The 22,458-nt window shown below is 37.3% G+C and overlaps 1 protein-coding gene across 2 annotated transcripts in view; it reads left to right on the top strand.

Annotated features, from left to right (window-relative positions):
- Themis (thymocyte selection associated) overlaps window positions 1-22,458 on the top strand; it is a 182,957-nt gene that overhangs the window by 52,556 nt on the left and 107,943 nt on the right. For both annotated transcript variants that reach the window (XM_087911259.1, XM_087911258.1), the window contains exon 3: window positions 21,675-22,133. In XM_087911259.1, coding sequence (XP_087767385.1) covers window positions 21,675-22,133 — 459 coding nt within the window. The remainder of the gene's footprint in view (window positions 1-21,674; window positions 22,134-22,458) is intronic.

Genomic DNA, 22,458 nt, shown 5'->3' with positions numbered 1-22,458 from the left:
CCACAGTGATCATGCAGTATAATCGCCCCCTTTTTTTAATTCAGTGTAGGATTTAATTTGATGATATTTTTGAGGATTCTTACATTTATAGTAATGGGAGATAGTGATGTATAGGTTCTTATTCTATAGGCATGAGAGCAATGCTTACCTATATTGAATCAAAAAGTATCCCCATGTTCTTATCTTTAGGAAAAAACATAAGGTGTCTCATAGTTTTCTTAACTGTTTGGAAGAAATTAGCAGTGAATCCCATCTGGGCCTGGCATTTTCTGGTCTGGAAGTCATTAATCATTAATTCAATGTCTTTGATAAATGTAGGTCCGTTGAGAGAGCCAGTTTCTTTTTTGATGAGTTTTTGTAGATTGTGTCTTTCAAAAAGGTGACTATTGCAAATAGGTTGGCAAGATGGTGAGAACATGCTTGTTCATAGATGCATTGTTAGGCTGGCAAGCCACAGGAGCTACAGAATCTCTCTGTTTTGATTTGAGGTATCTTTGTCTACTCTCTCCCTTTGTTTTGGGTATTCTGGCTAAATGTTATTCTATTTTCTTGATCTTTTGGTTTTTTTTTTATTTTTAGCTATTAATTCCCCATATTCAGTAGACCTCGTTTGATCCTATGCAGGTCCCACCACTATCAATCCAGAGTCAGTGAGCTCACTAGCTCAGGTCAGTTGTTTCTATGAGAGTCCCCATCATGGTTTTGACCTCATTGCTCGTACTATTGCTCCTCCCTCTCTTGGACTAGTCTCTGGACGCATGGCACAGTGCTTTGGTGTGCATCTCTGTATCTGTTTCTATTAATTTTGGGTGAAGGTTCTATGATGGCAATTAAGGGAGTCATCAATGTGATTACAGGGGAAGGCCAGTTTAGGCATCCTCTCTACTCTTGCTTAGAGTCTAAGCTGGAGTCATCCTTGTATAGAATTTCCCCAGTGTTGTTTCTCGCCAGCCCCTTAATGGCTCCCTCTATCAAGATATCTCTTTCCTTTCTCTCCATCCTTCCTCCATCTTGAGTGTCCAGCTTGCTCCCTCATGTTCTCATCCTCCCTCCCTTCTTCCCTGTATCTCCCCTTTCACCCTCTCTTCTCTCCCTCCCAATTTTCTCAAAAGAGCTTGTCTGTTTCCCCTTTCCAGGGGGATCCATGTCTCAGGATTCTCCTTGTTACTTAGCTTCTCTGGAATCATGAACTATAGGCTGGTTATTCTTTGCTTTTCATCTAATATCCAATTATGAGTAAGTGCATACCATGTTGTTTATCTGGGTCTAGATTACCTCACTCAGGATGTTTTTTTCTAGTTCCATTTATTTGCAAGCAAATTTTAAATTGTCATTATATTTTTTACTGCTGAGAAGTACTCCATTGTGCAAATGTAACACATTTTCTTTATCCACTCTTTGGTTGAGGTACTCCTAGGCTGTTTCCAGGTTCTGGTTGTTATGAATAATGCTGCTATAAACACAGTTGAGGAAATGTCCTTGTGGTATGAGTGTATATCCTTTGGGTATATGACCAAGAGTGATATTTCTGGGTCTTGAAATAGATTGATTCTCAGTTTTCTGAGATCCTGCCACACTGATTTCCAAAGTAGCTGTAAGAGTTTGCACTCCCACCAGCAATGGAGGAGTGGTCTCTTTACTCCACATCCTGTCCAGTATAAGCCATCATTGGTGTTTTTAATCATAACCCTTTTGACTTGTGTAAGATGGTTTCTCAGAGTTGTTTTAATTTACATTTCCCGATGGTGAAGGATGTTGAGTAATTTCTTAAGTGTCTTCTGTTGAGAATTATCTGTTTAGATCTGTATCCCATTTTTAATTGGATTATTTGATAATTTTAATGTCTAGTTTTTTGAGTTCTTTGTATATTTTGGAGATCAGTCCTCTGTGGGATTAGTGATCTTTTCCCATTTTGTAGGCTGCCATTTTGTTTTAGGGATTGTGTCCTTTGCCTTACAGAAGTTTCTCAGTTTCAGAAGGTCCCATTTATTAATTGTTGCTCTCAGTGTCTATGCTACTGGTGTTATATTTAGGAAGTGGTCTTCTGTGCCTATGTATTCAATGCTACTTCTCGCTTTCTCTTCTATGAGGTTCAGTGTGGCTGGACTTATGTTGAGGTCTTTGATCCATTTGAACATAAGTTTTGTGAATGGGGATAGACATGGATCTATACGCATTCTTCTACAAGTTGACATCCAGTTACACCAGCACCATTTGTTGAAGATGCTTTCTTTTTTCTATTTTTTTTAATTTCTGTTTTTTCCAATTAATTATTTCTTATCTCATTTTTTATTTATTTTTGTCATTTATTGGATATAATTTGTTTCAATTTCTTGTTTCCTGCAGGAGAGTTTCTTTGTTTCTTTCTTTTTTGCACACATAGATACATGTTCATATACACACATGCAAACATATGCAGATGTGCCTATGTACACACACATATATAAACACACCCATCGGGGTTCTGCCTCGATGCATGTGAAATGTTAGAATGAAAAGAGATGTGGAAATGTTAGGCAGAATGAACAGAGATGTAAAAGAAATACAGAGACATGGGATAGTACCAGGAGGGCAGCTCAGTGAATACTCAATCCACCTGTGTTTGTTTCTTATGATCTCTAAATACCCCAATCCAAAAAAAAGGGAAGGGGAAGAAAGCAAAAGACTTTTTTCATCAAGATACAAGGAACAAAGTGATTACCATCTGAATACCCAAACAGCCAAGAAATCACACCCTTCGTCAAGATATCTTTGTTAGTAGTCACACCATAAGTTAAATCTTTTATCAATAAATAGGTTTAAACTCTCTGACCTTCAGTCAAGGTGGAACAGGTCCACTGGGAACCCTCTTAAAACCCTAAATACCAAATAACCACACCCTAGGTCCAGACACCTTTGTAGCTGCTCCTGAAGTCAGACTTCTTGTCAATCACTTTGAAAGCCAGAGTAGGCTTAAGCTCTCTGGCCTTCAGTCAAGGTGGAGCGGACCCACTTCTGTGGGTTCCCACCCACACAACTACTCATCCACATGTGTACACATGCACTCACGCATGCACGCACACAGCCATGCACAGATGTGCACACATACATTGAATAAGTTTTAGCTCTTTCTTTGAGAGGCAATTCTCTACTGACAGCACAGTTCCTTAATTTTAATCAGTCATGTTTTTGATTTTCTGTCACAACTGAAGGCCATTTTCACTAATTACAGGATGTTTTCTTTAAATACTCTATGAATTTCACTCCACTCTCTCATTTTATGGTTTCAGTAGATTCAATGCCTAGGTTGTTCTATCACAAATATTTCAACCCCCTAAATCCTTTAGTGATTATTCTATAGTATGAGAAGGTGCAGTTTTTGTCCTTTGCTTTGTTTGGTGCTCTCTGAGTTTTCAGAATCTGCTGTTATGTCTAACATTAATTTGGAAAAAAATATTTCTCATTATTTCTTCAACTTTCGTTCTAATCTGTTCTTTTTTCTGATATTCCCATTATGAACATTTTGTACCTTTTGTTGTTCATGGTTCTTGGATGTTCTGGGATTTCAAAGACATTGCTTTATTTCCTTTTTGTTTTTCAAGAAGAGTCTGATTATTTTTCTAGCTTACACCAAATCTATTAGCCAGCCTGTCAAAGGCATTCTTATTGCAGTGATTCAAATATGTAAGCCCGACTCTGGTGTTATTTTGTTTCATCAAAGTGTGTATTTCTCTTTGAGTGTGAATGCTTTATAATTTTTTCTTGATATTCATGCATGTTGCTGTTGCAAATATTCCTATAGTGATGGGATGACAAGGCACAGATGAGGAAATGCAGTTTGTCAGTCTCATTCCTGCGTTGAGCCTGTGCCTCTGAACTGTGACTTTCACAAGAGCCTGCCCTCCTCTTTAGTGGGACAAATTGGCTGCAGTGGACTGCATTTGTGCAGATGGGTAGTTCTCTCTTCTAAAGTTGAGAGGTTAGTGTTATCATCCTTGCCTCGGGTTAGTTACGCTTTAACAAAATTCCAATCATTTATGAGGTGATAAATTAGTGTTTCTTGTGGGTATTTTGGACTTCAGCCCAGACTTCTTCCCTAAATCACAGATATGTACTTAATGTCAGATTAGACTTCTGAGCTCACATGCTTCATAGACATTTAGGATTCCAAACTTTAAAAAAAAAAATAGACTTTTAAGCTATTTTTAGCACATGTCCTGAAGATTATATAATCTTTTATGTAGCATTTTTTTTCTCATGAGAGTCTTTATGAAACACAGGAGGTGAATTATGATACCATGTAATCTTAAGGAAGTTGAGTTACAAAATATTCAGAAAACTATGTTCGAATGGTGAATTAGAGGAAATGTTTGCTTTCTAATAGATCCCATCTGGCATAACATATCAGAAGTCTTCCTTGCTCCGGCTGTTGGTGCCCACATCATTCCCTGATTCTCAAGGGGTTTCCTATACAATGTCTCAGGGTTGGGACTAATATCACTCAGCCTTCTTAGGGATACTCCCTACACCATTTCTCATGTTCTAGGAAATGTTAAACCTCATACATGACTTCTACTCTGTTCTTCATCCACTTGATGACCTTTTATGAGAATCTAAGAGCATCAACTTATGTAGCATTTTTATCTGATAGATCTTATTGCTATATTCACTCTGTCTTCTTCATACTTTGTCCCTCAGTTTGTGCAATTATAATTATCTAAAATGTGACCAGTTATCTAGTTTTGGAGCAGGCATTCTCATGTCTATTTATCTATATACCCAATTTTCTTCAATCTAAACTATCACAAATCATTTCTTTAGTTTGATTGTCTACACTTCCTCAGGCACAGCAACTACTGGATTCAATGGATTCCCCATCCCCATATATGGACCATGCTCTTTTTGTGTCTGATTCATTCTTTTTGTTAAAATTCAATATTTTAATGCAGTTTTTACTTGTTTTGTGCGAGTGCATATGGGGACACATACATGCCACAGTGACCATGAGGAGTTTGGAGGGCAACTTGCAAGAGTTGGTTCTCTCCCTCTGCTGTATGGATCCAGGAATCTAACAAGTTACCAGGATCAGCAATAGATGCCTTTACCCCAGTGTTATTCCATCCATCCACCTGTCCCGCGCTACCTTCTCGCCAGCAAGAACGACGCGGGGCACTTAGGATTCTTCTGCAGTAAAGCTTTAATGCGTCTTGAGAGGGAGAGCATCAGCTTCCAAAGCGGAGACCCAGAATGAGGGGAACCCAGCCCTTATAAAGGAAACAGTCCTCGCTTCTGACGTGTCACTCTTGGATTGGTCCACTGCCCATTATCCCAGATGATGCCTCGGAAGTAGGCAGGGATGCAGCAGTAGAGAGTTACCAAGCACATGCTCTGGGATTAAAGGCGTGTGCTACAACACCTTGAACTCACAGAGATCTGCCTGTCTCTGCCTCCCAGGCATTGGGACCAAAGGCGTGTACTACCACACCTTGAGGTCACAGAGGTCAATCTGCCTCTGCCTCCCAGGCATCAGGACTAAAGGCGTGTACCACCACACCTTGAGGTCACAGAGGTCAATCTCTACCTTTGTCCCTTGAAGCAATGGAGAATGTAGTTGCGGCCCTCCACATCCACCAACCCCTAAACTCTGATTGTTTCAAAGAACTGAAACTAAAACACTCAAAATCCTACTCTTCCTCTTGTTCCTAACTGTATTTTTCTTACTGTAGTCCCTATTTTTTTGTCTTGTGTGGCTACTAAATTCTTTGCTTTGTAGACAACAGATAGTCTTTTTTTTCTTCAAATGAAACCTACAAGTCTTCAGTTTTTGTTCAGTGATTTCTGTCTTTGTTTGGGGTGTGTCCTCACAATTCAGGTGCAATCTGCTCAGGAACAGCCTCAGAGAAAAGCAGGACTAAGATGCCATGGTCTCCAAGGTTTATACTGGGTGTGCACTCAATCCTAGACGTGTGCAGAACTATAATGAGTATATGGCCTTTCAAATTCTCTGCAGTTTTATTGAAGCATCCTGGTGTCCTTAAGACATCTCACATACCCAACTTTTAAGAGCCTGTTCCTCTTACATTCTTGTTCTTTCCTGCCATTGCAGGCAGCTAAGAATGGCAGGCACTATCTACTAAAGTATTTGAAAAATGCTTTCAGGATAAGGTTTTTGTCCTGGAATGAACTAGAAATTAGTAAAATAGAGATGACTCTGGTATAGCTTTCCAGAGAGCTTCTAGAAATATTCAGTAGAGTTTTCTGGACTTGGGACTGAATAAGCTTCAATTATATCCTTCCACTGTGTTGTTTCTCAGACTACTGGTTTTCAAACTGCTGTGGAGCTTGGATGGGGATGGTGGGAGAATGGGGACAGAGCAGGCTTACACACCACATTTGTTCTACTTATTGAGATTCAGTCACCTCCATGATTCTTCTGAGACTGCTTCAACTCTATGGTTAATTTCTAGAGTCCTGAAAAAGATCCCTTTTCTGAGACCTGCTTCATCATTTTGATGACTTCTGTCACCCTGTGTTGAAATACTTAAACACAGATACTCTCAGATATTAATTGAAACCTTCTGATGAGACCCAAGGGATGGATCCTACAGGGTTTCATTTGTAAATAAACATAATCTACTTACAAAAGCTACTGGCCTTTGTGCCAAGAACGGTGTAGCAGTTTGCCCTAGCAAACGTCAATGCTCCAGCAAGCATCAAGGTTCCAGCAAGTGTCCAAGCAGGAAAGATTTGCAGGGCTTTAGGAAGGACAGTATTAGGGAACAGCTGCAAATCTTTTTTGCTAAAAGGTCGACAGGAAAGCAAACTTTCAATATACACCATTTCACAACCTATAATATAATGCTTTCATCTGTCTCTATTTTGTCACCTCCCAAATGTTCAAATACATTAGAAGATAAAAAGTGAATATTCCATTCCTCTGTGAGAATAAACAAACTGCCCAAGAAGCACAGTTTGTTCTTTCCGAAGACAGCTCTCTTTGCTGAACTAAAAAACTTGGCCGTTGCTGCCAAACACAACAGAAATATATCCTAATGCTTGGTAGCTGATTGCATTATCCCCATAGATTGGTAAATCACATCATATTTGGTTTATAGTGAGGATCCAAATTCCTAGATTACTTTCTAGAAAGATTTATTCCTCTTCTGTGGTGTGATGAAGTGTGAATCACAAACATCTCCTGGTTGGTCTTGAGAAATACCCTGGAAGAAAATGTTTCCCTACATCTTTATGATGAACAATGATGCTTTTTTTTTTTCCCAAATAGCAATTGTACATTGTGTCTCCTATGCACTGGTTTCCCTTGAAATCTTATAAATCTTTTGCCTTTTACATTGTGTCTCTAAACCATATGCTCAAGGAGAGCTGTGGATCCATCTGTAAAACCTCTGCTAAAATTACAAGACTAGATTGAAGAAATTTTTCTCCTCGAATTTTTATATCCTAGTCTATGAATTGTATTACTGTGGAGGAATCTTATTTCAGGAGACAGGCAGTGTGCAAGGAATGCAAAATCAGAGCTTAGAGATGGCATACCCCTTGCTCCTCCATGCACTAAGCCAGCCTTCTCACTCATGAAGGTGAGATGATGCTGTGTCAGATGGTATTCTTAATATATGTGTGTATATGTAAGCTTTAGAACCAATTCGTTTTTGACAGATGAAACATCCAGGTAATAGGAGGCAGAGTAACCTGCCCAAAGCCATATACTTAGCAAATGTTTTTTTATTAAATCTGCACTAGCTCTGTTCAATAGAAATAAGTTACACAAATAATTAAAAAATTCTAGTAGCCACATTAATATATTATGCAGTGCTGCATAAAAAAATACTCCCAAATTCAGAAGCTTAAGACAAAATCATCTCACATCCTTTTCTTGAGCATGTGAAAAGTTAAAAAAAAAACTATTAGTAGTAACTTGTGACTAAAGCTCTCTGAATATAAGTGCTTCTATATAAAATTGATTATGGTAAAATGATAAAAAATTATCAAATAATTATGTGCCTTTTGCCTGGGTGTTAAAAGGTCCAAATTCTTAACATTTTTCAAAATGAATTTTCCCATTGTTTCATTTGGAGACTCATAAATTTAATTAATGGAATAACAATAATCTACATTCAAGGGGTGCTGGCAAAGTTGAGTCATCAGAGAGGAGGGAGCCTCAAGTGAGAAAAATGCCTCTGTAAGATTGTCTGGTAAGCTAGCACTGTTTGTTTTCCTGATTAATGGTTGATGTGGGAGGGCCCAGCTCACTGTGGACGGGGCCATCCATGGTATATAAAGCAGGCTTAAGAAGGCCGTGTTCCTCCAGGACCTCTGCTTCAGTTCCCACTTCCAGGTTCCTGGCTTGTCTTTCGGTCCTGACCTCCCTGAGTGACAGAATGTGACCTGAGAGTTGTGAACTGAAATAAACCCATTTCTTCCCCAAGTTCCTCTGGGCCATGGTGTTCATCAGGGTAGCAGGAAGTCTAAGACAGGTAGTGAGTCCTTGCATTTCAGCCTACCACTGAGCATCTCTTCCAACATTGCCACTTTATAATCGCAGGGAATTGTTCATTTGACTAAAAAATATGAGTCTCTAAAATAATCTGACAAAACATAATGTAAAAATACTTAAAATGCATGTTAATGAGAAATAGTAACTTGATCTTTTGGTTTTCGAGGGAGTTTTGTTAAAAGAAGCAAGATGTAGGGAAGGATTGCTTTTTCCATCGGGCTGTCAGGATAAAGTGGAGTTGAAAGCATCATGGTACAGAACTCTGTTCCTCATGGGGCTTGCGATCCAAAGAAGCAGGGGTTATTTTCCCACATTTTCTAAACCATATCATTCCCATTCCCACTTAAGCAAAATAAACTCAGCTGTTACTACTATATGAAATTTTTTCCTGGTCAAAGGGAGTTTTATATACAAACTATGTGAGAAAATGCAAATTAACATGCAAAAGAAAGTCAGCTTTTGTGGTAGTTTACTGTTTTAATTTTAGGGTCAATTGTGTTGTGTATTTAAACCATAATAAGATTAATTTTCTTAGTTTCTAGCCTTTGGTTAGCAATAACATATACCACTTTAAGGACAAATAGATTGCAAAGTTCTAGGTTAAAATAGTATTTTGCTTTCCACCCATGTGTATTTTTAATTCTTAGCATTGGACCAGAATTTTGTTTTGAGTACAATGGTATGAAAATGGGCAAATCCAGAGCTGACGTTGCTCTTTGACATTTCACGTCTGCTTCTGAGCTCTATTTTATCATTCTGTGTTCATTTTTTTCCCTGTATGTGTAATTCTGCTAACGATGTTGTCTTTCAGCATTACCATGGAAAGACCATTATGAGAGCAACTGAATTGCCCTTTAAAACTGTGAATATTGGTCTTCAGGTATCTCACTCTTAACAGAAAAGATATAGTGCAGTTTGCTATTTTATTTATACTCAATGCTATTTCAAGCATTTAGAGGCTGTTTATAACATTCCCCCATGATAATATAGCTATAAAGATAGTGCAAATTCTGTCTTATATCTTGCTTCTTTTAGCAAGAGTCATTGGAACACAACCCGTTCCAATGAACACAACCAATGAAAGAAGGTTTTCATCTCCTTCTTGACTCCACAAACCAATATGCACAGTGTCCATCAAGATCAACATTTACACTAGAGTGATACAAATTTTATGATGGAAGGACCTTACTCTGAAGTCATTGATTACTCTTGGTGTTGTACAGTCTATGGGTTTTGATAAATGAATAATGATACATATTCATCATAATAGTATCATATGAAATAGTTTCACTGCCTTGAAAGTCCTCTGTACACCATTTATACTTCTATACTCCCATACACTTTACTGACTATGAAGTCTTACTTTTTCTAAACGTCACAGCCTTTTCAGATTTCCTTTGTTCATTCCCTAAAAGAACTTAAGGGTTTTTCATAGTTTTTCATAGATTAATGAATCCTTTCTTTTTAATGGGGCTTGATATGTATTAGAACTTGACTTAATATAACAAAACCTACGTGCTTAAAGAATGTGATTCTGTGATCATTGGCATCCATGTCCCATACAATAATTTTTTAAAAAACACCCTCTAATTAAATTTATAATTTAACTGGAGTTGAAAAGAGTAGTGAGGCTTGAGATGGACTGCAGAGGCTGCACAGCTCACAGAGAACCGCAGGCGGGTATGGACACCCTGTATACAGCTCTTCAGCCGGGGCGCCAGGGTGCCTGTCTTGCATCCTATTTGGTATTGCCTTAAAAATGGGGATAAGTAAAGATGCCCAGGGTTAGTGAGTTGGAAAACATCCAACATTGAGATGATGACCATTATTTACAGATAATAATAACACACAGAAATACAAGTAAAATTCAATGAAAGAAAAAGTTGAGAATTTTCTTAATTAAGCAAGCTTTCTAAGATGATGAATTACAAAAAGGGCGTAAAACAGTAACAGAGACATAAACATATTTATAAATAAAAACAACTGTTTAGTATATCTTAGCACTACGTATTGAATATTTATTTGGCTTGATCACGTGTGTATATGTGACCCAAATAGAGAACTGCAAATGTCTAAGGGGATAATAGGAAATGGAGAGGGGGAGAAGGTGAACAAAGGCAGGGAGGTGGTTAGGGAATGAATACACTCAACACAAATAGGTAGATATAAAAAAAGAGAAAATACATTTTCAAAGAACCACAAAATTTAGAGAAAACATATTAAAAATAGTTAGATATATTTAATATTTTGAATCAGAAATTTGAATTTTGCAAATACATCCATTTGTTTATGTTTAGCTCAATGATAAATGTAACTTATGTTTTATAATAGCAATTATGCCAATATTGGTCCTTGAGGATATAACTGTGAAGTTCATTTTGGAGAATAAAAGAGCAATAATATTTAAATATTATTCAAAATGGAGTGTTGAGGAAGTATTTTTCTACCAATATTAGTACCTAATATAAACCTATAAGTTATATTATACTTTATGGAAGCAGAATATTACTTTGGGGTGGAGAATTAAGATGTTTATTATCTTGAGCCTTCTAATCTACAACAGAATGTCTCTCCATTAATAGTTACATGCAATTCAGAAAAAGCATAGTAAATTGGATCATCAACTTCTAATACATAGAAAATAATAGAAGTAAATGAAAAAATGAACGCGTAGCTAATACTAATTATATTTGAAACAGCTTTTCAATTGCAAATGTTAAGACTGGTTAAAACTAAACTTTAAACCAAAAAGTCAATAAAAGCTAACTTTGATGAGGCAGGTCTGTAATCTCAGCTATAATACTGGTATTTGAGGCAGGGCAATCACCAAAGTCAAGATCTTCCTGGACTTTAGAGTGAATTTAAGGCTGGATTGAACATCTTATCTAGACCCTTTCCCAAAAATGTAAATAAATAAATAAAGAAAATGGGTTGAGGGTGTAAATTAGTACAGAACACTTGGCTTGCATGTGTGGGACTCTAGGTTCAATTTTTACAAATACACACACACACACACACACACACACACACTCAAATATAAGCAAAAAAACAAATTTAGTGGGAAGTTAACTGAGAAGTGAGCAATGGACAGAGGTAATTCAAATGGCTTCTACCCATGTAGAATCTAGTTTGTACTCACTAGTATAAATTAATGCAATTGTGAAAACTTTAACCTATGTAATTTAGCTACATTTTTCTGATTTAGCTACATTCATTCTGACTGAATGAAGTTTCAAAAAAAATGGCCACTCTCCAATCAAACTGAAGGTTAAATCATACACTATATGAAATGAAATTCAGCAATAGATTGCCTAGTCCTTCAGAAAAGATTTGATATTCTTCAGGTTCTACCGGTTAATCAACTAGCAAATGCTCACTTTCTACATGTGCAGAGATTATGGTTAAGGACTGCATTGTGCTTGTCTGTCCCTTGGTCCAACCTTCCTAGAATGGCAGTCTACAGAAGGAAAGGCCTTCTAATGTTTTAAACGTTAATCCAATGCTCTACACATCAGAGTAAATTCTAAAGCAATAATTATTTTAGAATTGCTATTAGGGAAAGATAACATAATCAACTTAAAAGCTCAGGTGCAAAAAAATGTAGTCATAAAAAATGTTACATTATGTTATTCAGCCACTAAAAGTTTTATTTGTTAAAGATTCTTAAAACATTAGTTTTAGTTATGGTTTGATACTAAAGAGAGAAAGTCTATACAAATGGCAATGTTTCGGTGTTTTTGAAAAAACCTTTTTACTTGTATATACATAAAGATTGATAAGTATATGTCAAAATTAAAGAGGCTCTTTTAGTCTAGTGAGAACATGAGTAATTTTAATAGTGAATATGTCTGTTTAGATGAATCCTAAAGACACACAGTGTCACTCCACAAGTTAAAAAGAAAGCTCAATAAAAAAAAGGAAAAGAAAGCTTGGGTGAACTTGTAGCTATGTTCTTCAACTCGTCGGTTTCCTCATGCACTGAGCTGTAAAACATTAACGTCATAAGAGTTTATCATGTACCTTGGCACGCAACACAAGCAAGTATGCCATGACTGCTTTTACTGTGATTACCTTTTAAAAATACATAGGGAGTTTTTTTTATTTATTAAATTCAGCTCAACTGTCTTATTTTTTTTAAGAAATTAGTTCTTGATGATATAGTTTTGATATTTTCCATCACCGTTATAAGTAAAATTTTTATCTGGAAGTTGAAGAGTTGAAGAGGGCTGTTAGATTGTCAATAACCTTACTAGTTATATGCCATAGGTAGAAAGTGTAGTTGGTTTACCTTCCTTGTGCAAAGTCATCACAGCAGCAAGTCTGAGACTTTTGGTCTTTTGTTTTTCAAATCTGACTTTATTCGTAAAGTTGAAATTAGTTTTTAGGAAACACCAATACGGTACTTTCATTATATGAAACAGTATAAACTGCCTACGCATTAATAAAGACCAAGTGGGCTAAGAAAACAGGAGACGCATCCTCCAAACAGTGGCAGATGCCCACAGGCCTTGAAGACTGTCAACGATTAGCCCTCCCAGAGGAGGCAATGGGAGCAGGGAGGTATAGGCTGAGGGTTGAACAGGAGGAAGGATGATGAAGGAATCGTGAAAAACCCCAGTGCAATTGGGAAGCCATGTGTCCACAGGAAGACTGACTAAGTCTTTGACTCAATGGCTTTTTAGATGGCTGGAGGAGGACTGTCAGAGGGTGACAGTGGCTTTCCAGGTAAGTCTCATGGGCAGCACAGGCTGCCCACCCTTGAATATGTCAAATTTAGGTGGTATCTCAAATTCCTGTTGTCTGGAACTGAAGGGCTACGCTTGAAGAAAAGGGTTTCTATTTTAGGCTGGGGAATTTAGGCGAGGGAAAGTCATTCTGTTTTCTTTATCTTGCAAATCAAACAATTTACATTGCAATCTGCAACATCCATTTAAAACTTACAGTTATCTCAGAAAATTATACCTCTCTTAATTTGAATTTAATGTAAACGGATCTTAGTTGTTTTTGCATAACTATGGGTAACAGATTAAAAAAACAACAACAACACTGACTACATGGCAAAAATCAGCAAATATGTCAAACAAAGCACCACAATCCCCAGAAATACGATGGCATATGTTGACAGTTACAAAAGAATTGCTGCTGTTTTCACCCTTCACACCAGAATAATTTTTTCAATATTTACCTCCCATGTGTCGAGAGGGAAACATATGGGGCTTTGCATAATCATAAGCACAAACAGGTGGCTACTTAGGTACATTTAATTTGCAGGAAACATCAATACTGAACAACACAATCAGCTCCACATGGCTCCCAAAATCTTGCCGCGAACATTCCATTAGCAAATTAAGACCATTAAAACAGAGCGAGGGGTAGTCCCCCCCCATCGATGGCTTCAACTACCTTTCAGAGTTCTGAATAAAATGCGTTTCAAAAAACACCTTGGCATTTTGTGGCTTCTTTTGTTCAGAGTAACTTTGGGAGCTGTGCATAATGCCTACCTCGTAAATACTACAAGCAGCACAACATGCGCATTTAAATGTGCTTACAATGGTCCTTTCTCTCTCTCCACCACTGCTCTTTATGAACATAAAATTATGGTGGTTAAATTTTCAGTCTTTTATCAAAGCATAGGTTTGGATTCCTGAATGGAACCCGGAAATATTTCTCCCAAGGTGGGCCACCTAAACACACCACCTGAGTGTTGTAAGGAGACCACTTGTTTCCCAGGTGCCCGGCAGCTCAGACCCAAAACAATCACACAGAAACTATATTATTTAAATCACTGCTTGGCCCATTACCTCTAGCTTCTTATTGGCTAACTCATCCATCTTAATTACATCTTAATTTAACCCATGTCCATTAATCTGTGTATCACCACGTGGCAGTGGTTTACTGGCAAAGTTTTGGCATGTCTGTCTCGGAGGGGTTCCAAGGCTTCTCTCTGACTCCACCTCCTTTCTCCCAGCATTCAGTTTAGTTCCCCCCCCCCAGTCTAGCTCTGTTCTACCCTATTAGCCCAAGCCAGTTTCTTTATTAACTAATGGCATTCACAGCATAAAAAGAGGAATCCCACATTACCTGAGGCTTATTTCCATTTGCAAACACAGGTGAAATCTGTGGAAATTATCATCACTGGGAAAATATGCTCTATGTGTGCTAGGGACCGAGTGTAGGGCTTGTGTTGTCTATTGGAGTCAGTCTAGAATGTATAGTGTGTTTTAGTTGGCATTGAACTTGTAGTGATATTATACCATCTGACCTCATAGTCAACCTGCAATGGCTTTGAACCCGAGTGAGGGGAAACAAGAGTGACAATAAGCAGTTTCTTTATGTATTGTCTAAATATGCTACTTATTTGAATTTAAATGTCATAATGACTTTATAAGGTAGGTGATGTCATTTCCTCTACTTTTTAGAAGAAGACATTGTATCTGCAAAGGTTTATGTTCTCACATGCAGTGCGGAAAGGGCTGGGCTAGAATTGAACCCCAGTTTTCAGAATTGGTAATCCCCAGTTGAAACTACCTAACCCTTATCAAATTCAATAAATGTATAGCATTTTGAAGACCCTCCAACAAATCCCAGTGTGATATTCTGGAGTGTGAATAGTCTATGGAAATTCTACTGAAACACTGGGTTTGAGGTGTCAAAAGTTTTCATAGGGATACACAGATATATTAGAAAATGTCTTGGCAATGCAACAAATTATAGAAAAGCAACAAGAAACATGTGAAGTGAGAATTCTTATAGACAAATACTGAATAACAAGGATGTTTAGGAATTTAATTGCAAATCATACCATGTTTAAAGATTACTAGAGAAAGCTTCTGCTTTAAGACAAGATTCACAGAAATATACAACCGAAAAATCTATCTCCCAGCCAGCTCCTTCACAGGCATCGTTCCTTTAAAGAATTCAAGCATCACACACAAACACACACACATATATACAAAGACATTTATATTATATATGATTTTAGACAAAGTTTGCTTGCTTCTGTTTGTATATATTAGATTTTACTTGTATCACAGAGATAAAAGTTTTTTATGATAACAATGAATATACATTTATATTTATTAACTTTGAAGTATTAAGGAACGTTCATCCTATTTTCCTGTTTTATTAGGCTGGAATATTAATTATTATACCTCATCATATGGTTGAGGGAAAACTTAGGTGGGAGAAGAAAGGCTAACTTTGTCCTGTTTAGATTTGTTCCCACGTGTTTGTGATAGTACTGCTTTCAGTACATGGTTTCTTATAAGGCACGTGAAAAGTGTTAGCCTGTTTCATGAGGATCCCTGTATTTGAAATCTATAATCATATATTTTTAAAATATGCTTCAATATGTCTAGTGACCTACAGCACACTAATGTACATGAACTTGACTGGGCAGTGCTGCCTCCTCACCTGCTTGGTGGAGTCCCTAGTACCTCCTCTCCGCAAGGCTGCGTCAGAGGTAGAGTACCACCCAATACCAGGGATTAGTACCAGACAATGTCCTAAAGATTACTGATTTTCCCTTCCTTCTCTTGCCGAATTTTGAAAATTCTACCCCTTTCTACGCCCCAAGGGAAGATCAGTACCCATGTGGACGTCGCCTGTGTGATCTTATGAAAAGCTAGGCAGCTGATGATTTGAAATAATGACGTAAAATTGAAGTGCACAGCTGTGATTAAGCCTTTGTACTTTTGAAAGCCCCAACTCTAATATGTTTCTATGAGTTTGTGATAAGGGAAAATTTATTCAAAAGTTCACATCTTTATTTGTGAAATGTTCATGTTTTATTAATGTGAACTATTTTATGTTGCTATTTTGAAAATAAAATCGTATCATGCATGCAAATTGCTGCCCACAGTGAACCGTTAATAAGTTAAAAACTCTAATATTGTTGATATGAGAAGAAGATGAGAAAAAGTAGCTAAATTTTATTTCAAAATTATTTATGTTAGAGATGGAGGAACTAGATTTGGTTGAAATTGGTTAAGATGCTTAAAGGCTAGACTAGAGAAAAAAAAAACCTCAGGAACCTTCTAAACAATTTTATATAGTGGATTCAAAGTTATGCTCTGATATATTTTGAAGAAACGTAACTTTTAAATTAATTACAGAGAAGGGAAAAAGGCAGACAATTATCTGAAGGGAATAAACCATGCACAGAGAACTAACAATAAGTGATCCCTTCTTTCTGGGATTGGGGGAGACTGACTAGTCTGTACAAAGCGAAGGCCACCTTGAAGAGCTGCAGACAAACACGTCCTTTGGCTCAGAATAAGCACATCGTTCTTGTGAAGAGTGTCCTTGTGAGTCATGTGTATAACAGGGAGACAGATTGGCTTGCTGGAGAGAGGAGGAATTTGGATGTCACAGTTCTGATTAGAGATTTTTAGAGCCATGATTCGGCTTTGAAAATTGTGGCCTTTTCCATGTTTCCCAGTAGTAATGTTTGTTTTACTCTTCTGAAAAGATAATTGTCAAGACAAACAATATGAAGAAATTATTCAGACTTGTATATTTCTAAAAATGTCTCACTGCTTAGTGTTTTGAACATTACTGAGTATTGGTTACGGACTGACAAGTTTGCTCAGAGGGTAAAGGCAATTGCTGGCAAGTCTGATAGATCTGACTTTTGATTGATAGGACAGATATCATAGAAGGAAAGAACTGACTCCTCAAAGTTGCCTTCTGAGCTCCCCACATATGCCATGGGATGGGCTCTCCCATAAAAATATGTGCATATAAATATAATAAAAATTGCAAGTTATAACTCCCTCAAAATGTAAAATAAAAGGATTTAGAGAATATATTCACTTATTAACTAACTCCAACACTTCAATTTGCTTCATTTTCCTTATAATTTTTTTTCAAGTGACGTGTTCATTCTAAAAGAAATTTTTCTCCTAATATATGAATAATGATGGAGCGAACAAAATGGCTTAGCAGGGAAAGGCATTTGTCACCAAACTGAGTCCCTGAGACCCACCTGATAAAAAGGTAAAAACCCAACCCTGCAAGCTAGCCTCTGACTTTCACATGCTTCTCACGGCATGTGTGTCACACACACAGGCACACTAAATAAATCAATGGGAAGAAAGACTAGCACACACTATTAGGAAAAAGCATGTCCATGAAGGAAACTCTAATTGTGAAGTTATTGGAATCATATCCCTAAACATTGTGATTGGTAAGGTATCAAAGTGACTGTTAGAGAGAGCTGATCAATTTGTTCTAAATAGTTCCCTACAGAAATGGAGGTCAACGGGGACCATGGTTGCAGTAGACAAGTGTGTGGCCAGCCTTCTATAAAAAGATGCTCCCACTGCTGAGGACCAGGATTGTTTCCCACAATCTGAAAAATATACCTTATAAAGGAAACATGCTATTTGAACTCCATGATTAGACAAGTAGGTAGGCAGGAACAGCAAGATCACTGCTTAACTAGGAGTGGGGCAAAGAGTTTTATTTTTCTCTATTTCAAATTCTTATATTCTTTGTGGAAACAGATGGTTAGAGGCGATGAAATTCACAACAGATCAGTCTTGATGGTGTTTAATTTTGCGTTCAGCTTCTTACACTGTAAACTGGATTTGCAATTGTGACGTCATACTCAGCAAAAGCAAACCTGCGCCATTGGACATGACACCAGTGGCTACTCATTAGGCGGGCCTCGTTGGACGAGTTGCAATAGTGGAAGAAGAGCTAAGTTAATCCGATCGTTTCCCTGCATCTTATCATTTGGTATATTAAACTGTGTTCTACGTCACCTCCTAGGAAAAAACATACACATTCATAGATATAGCTTCTTGCAATAAGACACCCAATAAGATGGAATGAGGACAGTGATTTACCTGATAATCCTTAATACTTTAAGTCTGCTATTACCTTAGGTGATCTCTACTCTTTAAGAAAGATGACTCTAAATAATTCTTCTGTGGCTCATGGCATCCATATACCTATAACATAAATAAACTGCTCCATGAGCTTCTAGATAGGTCTTTGAAAAGAATTCCACAGAATGACTGACACATTCTACTTATTTATAATGATTGTGGAGTCTCACTAGTAACTCTTTATACACTAGCAAATGAGATTAAACACATGTGGGTTCACACATGCTCACATACAGATTCAGGTAGCATGGCAAATTCAAGAATACAATGTATTGAATTTTACTTGATAAAAGACTTCCTAAAACAAAACAAAACAAAAACAAAACCAAAAACTCCTGCAAAGAAACTGCTTCTTTTTCAGTAGTCTTCATGTTTATCATGTGGCACATGAACACTTTTCAATATAGAAAAGTTTTAAGTCCCTGGAATCGGGTTTTCGTTCAGTACTCCAGTAGCTATTCACTATACAAAAGGTACTGCTATCTTTTCAAGAAATTGTATCAAAAAATAACCTAAAATCCTTTTCACTTTGTGTGATAGATCAACCAGATTTAGATTTAAAGAAAATTTCTCAGAATTAGAAAAATAATTATAAATGCACATAAAAGAAACCACAACTCGATTAATCTGTTACACAGATAAATTTAATTAGAACATGTTTGTTGAGTAAACCACCAAGTTATCCTTCCATGCTATATCATGTAAGCCTTACAAATATGCTATCCTTTTAGAGCCTGCCAGTATATAATGTATTCTTTATATATTTTATATGAGAAAGCAAGCGATTTTGTTTTTATTATCTATAGCATATAGTAAAAGCTATCTAACAAACACAAAGCACACACGTCCACAAACAGAAAAAAGTAGCTGGAATAGAAAAAAAATAGCTTAAAGAAAGAAATTCCTTAGCATGCAGCTGTGAAAATTATGCCTCAAGCAATAAAAGTTCAAGACAGTGATATCAAGAAAAATTCAGAATATGAAACTAGTAAGCTATAAATTGTTATGATAATGGAAATACTGATAATTCAGTAGAAAAATTAGAGAAACTGATCTGTAACACAATCTCCATACCTGCGGCTCAGGGACATCACAGAAGATGGGGTGGAAAGATTGTAACAGCCAGAGGACCAGGAAAACTGCTGTGAAATAGTTTCTCCTCAAAAGCCCAGGGCACCTTCACCAGTGATATCTCAGCAGTGCAGCTGCCTAAACAAGGCCTGAAGGAGCATAGCACCAGTAGATGTGGCTAACATGGAAGAGGAAAATGCCCCACCCCAGACAGGAAACTACAGGCAACTAAGGGATGCTGAAAGAGGGAGAAGTAGTCCTTCCCAGGGGTGTGCCCTTTAACTGGCTATCAAATGCTAACTGGTGAGCTCTGAAATCATATACTATTAACACTAAATGCATTGAGCAGGCTGTATTTGTAATTACACACACATATGCGTGCGCGTGCACACACACATATGCACACATGCTAGTAACAACTAAAGATAAGCAGGCCATGATTTTGAGCAGAAGAATGGTGTGGGATATACATGCAAAGGGATAGAGTGAGGAAAGGAAGGAAAAATGATATAATTATATTTTAGTTTTTAAAAATAGAGAAGTAATACAAAGGAAGAATGATACATTTAAGATGTATCAGTCCTGAGGGATGGTCAGGTGCCTCAGTGGAAAAAATGCTTGCCATACAAACACGAGGTTCAATTTTTTACCTTTTTAGTACCATGTCTTTCTGTATCCTACCATGCTGTCCACAATGACAACAATGGACTAAATCTCTGAACTGTAAGCCAGCCCAATTAAATGCTACTGATAAGAGTTACTGTGGTCATATTGTCCCTTCACAGGAATAAAGCCGTGACTAAGACAGAGGAGATTCCCAGGAATTTCCATATTACGGGAACCCTTAAATCCCTATAAGCAAGTAAAAAGTCAGGGCAGGCAAAATGACCGTCTCCCATCCCAGTACTGGCGAGGCAAATTCAAGGGATGTGTGGGACAAGCTGGCTAGTTAGGCTAAATAATCAGTGAGTTCCGGTTTTACGTGACAGAAGCTGCATCAATAAATAAAGTGCAGGACATTGAGGATGTCACCCTCTGTCAGTTCCTGTCTTTCCACAGACATGTGCACACATGCACGCACACCATCACATACAGGTGGGCACACCCTTGAGAACAAATATCAACACTCACAACTCATCAATGTACACTCGCACAAAGTCAGTCCCAGCAACAATCTAAGCAGGTGTAATTCCATGAAGCCTTTTGGGGAGTGCTGATATACTGCGATCCATTACATTATGATTTATCAATGTGTGTTTTCCTCCGAGAATTTTACAAGGAAAGAAAAATTGGGCATTCTACATGTCAAATTTCCCTTTGGAGAGTCATAGTGCTTCAAAAGTAGCTAAGAACTCTTACATTAATTATAATGATGCAATTATTTTTCATTATGGTAAAGTATACACAACATGAAATGTATTTTAAAGCATATGGTTCAGTTACATTTAGTACATTCATCCTCTAGTTCCAGCTGTACAGCTTTTCAATCAAAATCTGACTGAATCTATTTCCCTCTGGGAAATGTATTTCACTTTTTAATTTGGTGCGTCTAAAGGAGAATATATTCGTGGAAAAACTAACCAAATCTTCTCTTTTTTAAAAATTAGAAAAATGTTGAGAGATTAAATGACTTTCTTAAAATCACACTGGTAGTTACGACAGCATACATCTGAGTCGGGTTTCCTATTTCTCAGGACAGGTTATTTGGCATTTCAAGAAACTTCCCTTGTTTTAATTTCAGTTCCTGTTTAGATTATTTAATAATCTAAGAAGAATACGTTGACATTTTTCATATAAGTGTTTAAGATTCAAGTAAGCATACTGGACTGAGGATATAGCACAGTTAGTAAAATGTTTGCATAGCAAGCTTGAGGGCCAAGTTCTACCCTGAGATTCTAGGTAAGAAAGTTGGGCCTGGAGCCTAGAATCCCAGGTCTAAGGAAATGACGATGGACCCTGGTCCTCACTGGAGAGCCTATTTGGTAAGCTCCAGGCCAAAAAGAGACCTTGTCTCAAAGGACAGTGATACAGAAGTGATCCTTTGGCCTCCACACACATGTGCATGCCCTCCGGTATAACCATGTCCATACACATATGCATAAAATACGTACCTAATATTTCAACATTATACTATGCTTGACTTATGACTTTGTCATCATGATTTTCTTATGACAACTTTCCTTGAAATAACTCTAATCACATGATTCTGTTCTTAGGTCTATTTAAGGTCATGGCTGATAAAACTCCGTACCTTACAGTGGAAGAAATCACAAGAACCATTCAGATTGGACCTAGTAGACTAGGACATCCTTGCTTTTATCACCTGAAGGATATAAAAGTAGAGAATCTTACCATAAAGCAGGGTGAGCCAATAAGGCTCAACTCAATTGAAGAGATTGACGGAGAAGAACTGGTGAATTGCAGTGTGGTAAGGAATCATCAGAGTCTTTCATTCACTTTGCCATTGTCACAAGAAGGAGAATTCTATGAGTGTGAGGATGAACATATTTATACCCTAAAAGAAATTGTTGAATGGAAGATACCGAAGAACAGAACACGTACTGTGAAACTTACAAATTTTTCAAATAAGTGGGACTCACCCAATCCATTCCCTGAAGACTTTCACGGAACTGTGATTCTCAAGCCTGTTTATGAAATCCAAGGTGTGATGAAATGTAAGTATACACCGAGAATGATATTCTGGGTGAGGGAACATGGTGGAGGTTGGTGTAGAACCCCACAATGGAGTTAGAAACTTAAGAACGAGATCCTGTCCCTGTCATTCATTAAGTCTCTTAGATTCTGCATCTGTACTTAAGAAAGCCACAGATAGATCTGTCTTAAGGAACTAATTAAATAGTGAGTATGCAGGTTATATTATAACCTGTATAATGCTATCCAAGCACAGGACACTGTAACTATCAGCTACAGGTAGACTAAAATGTTTGTTCTTTTTAATTGGTTGTTAAGTCTTAATTTTTAGAATGAGCATCCAAAAGC

Source organism: Myodes glareolus, chromosome 1, assembly GCF_982192425.1.
Source record: "Myodes glareolus chromosome 1, mMyoGla1.1, whole genome shotgun sequence".
Taxonomy (NCBI): domain Eukaryota; kingdom Metazoa; phylum Chordata; class Mammalia; order Rodentia; family Cricetidae; genus Myodes; species Myodes glareolus.
The sequence above is the reverse complement of the archived record's forward strand: the minus strand, read 5'-3'. Positions and strand labels throughout refer to the sequence as shown.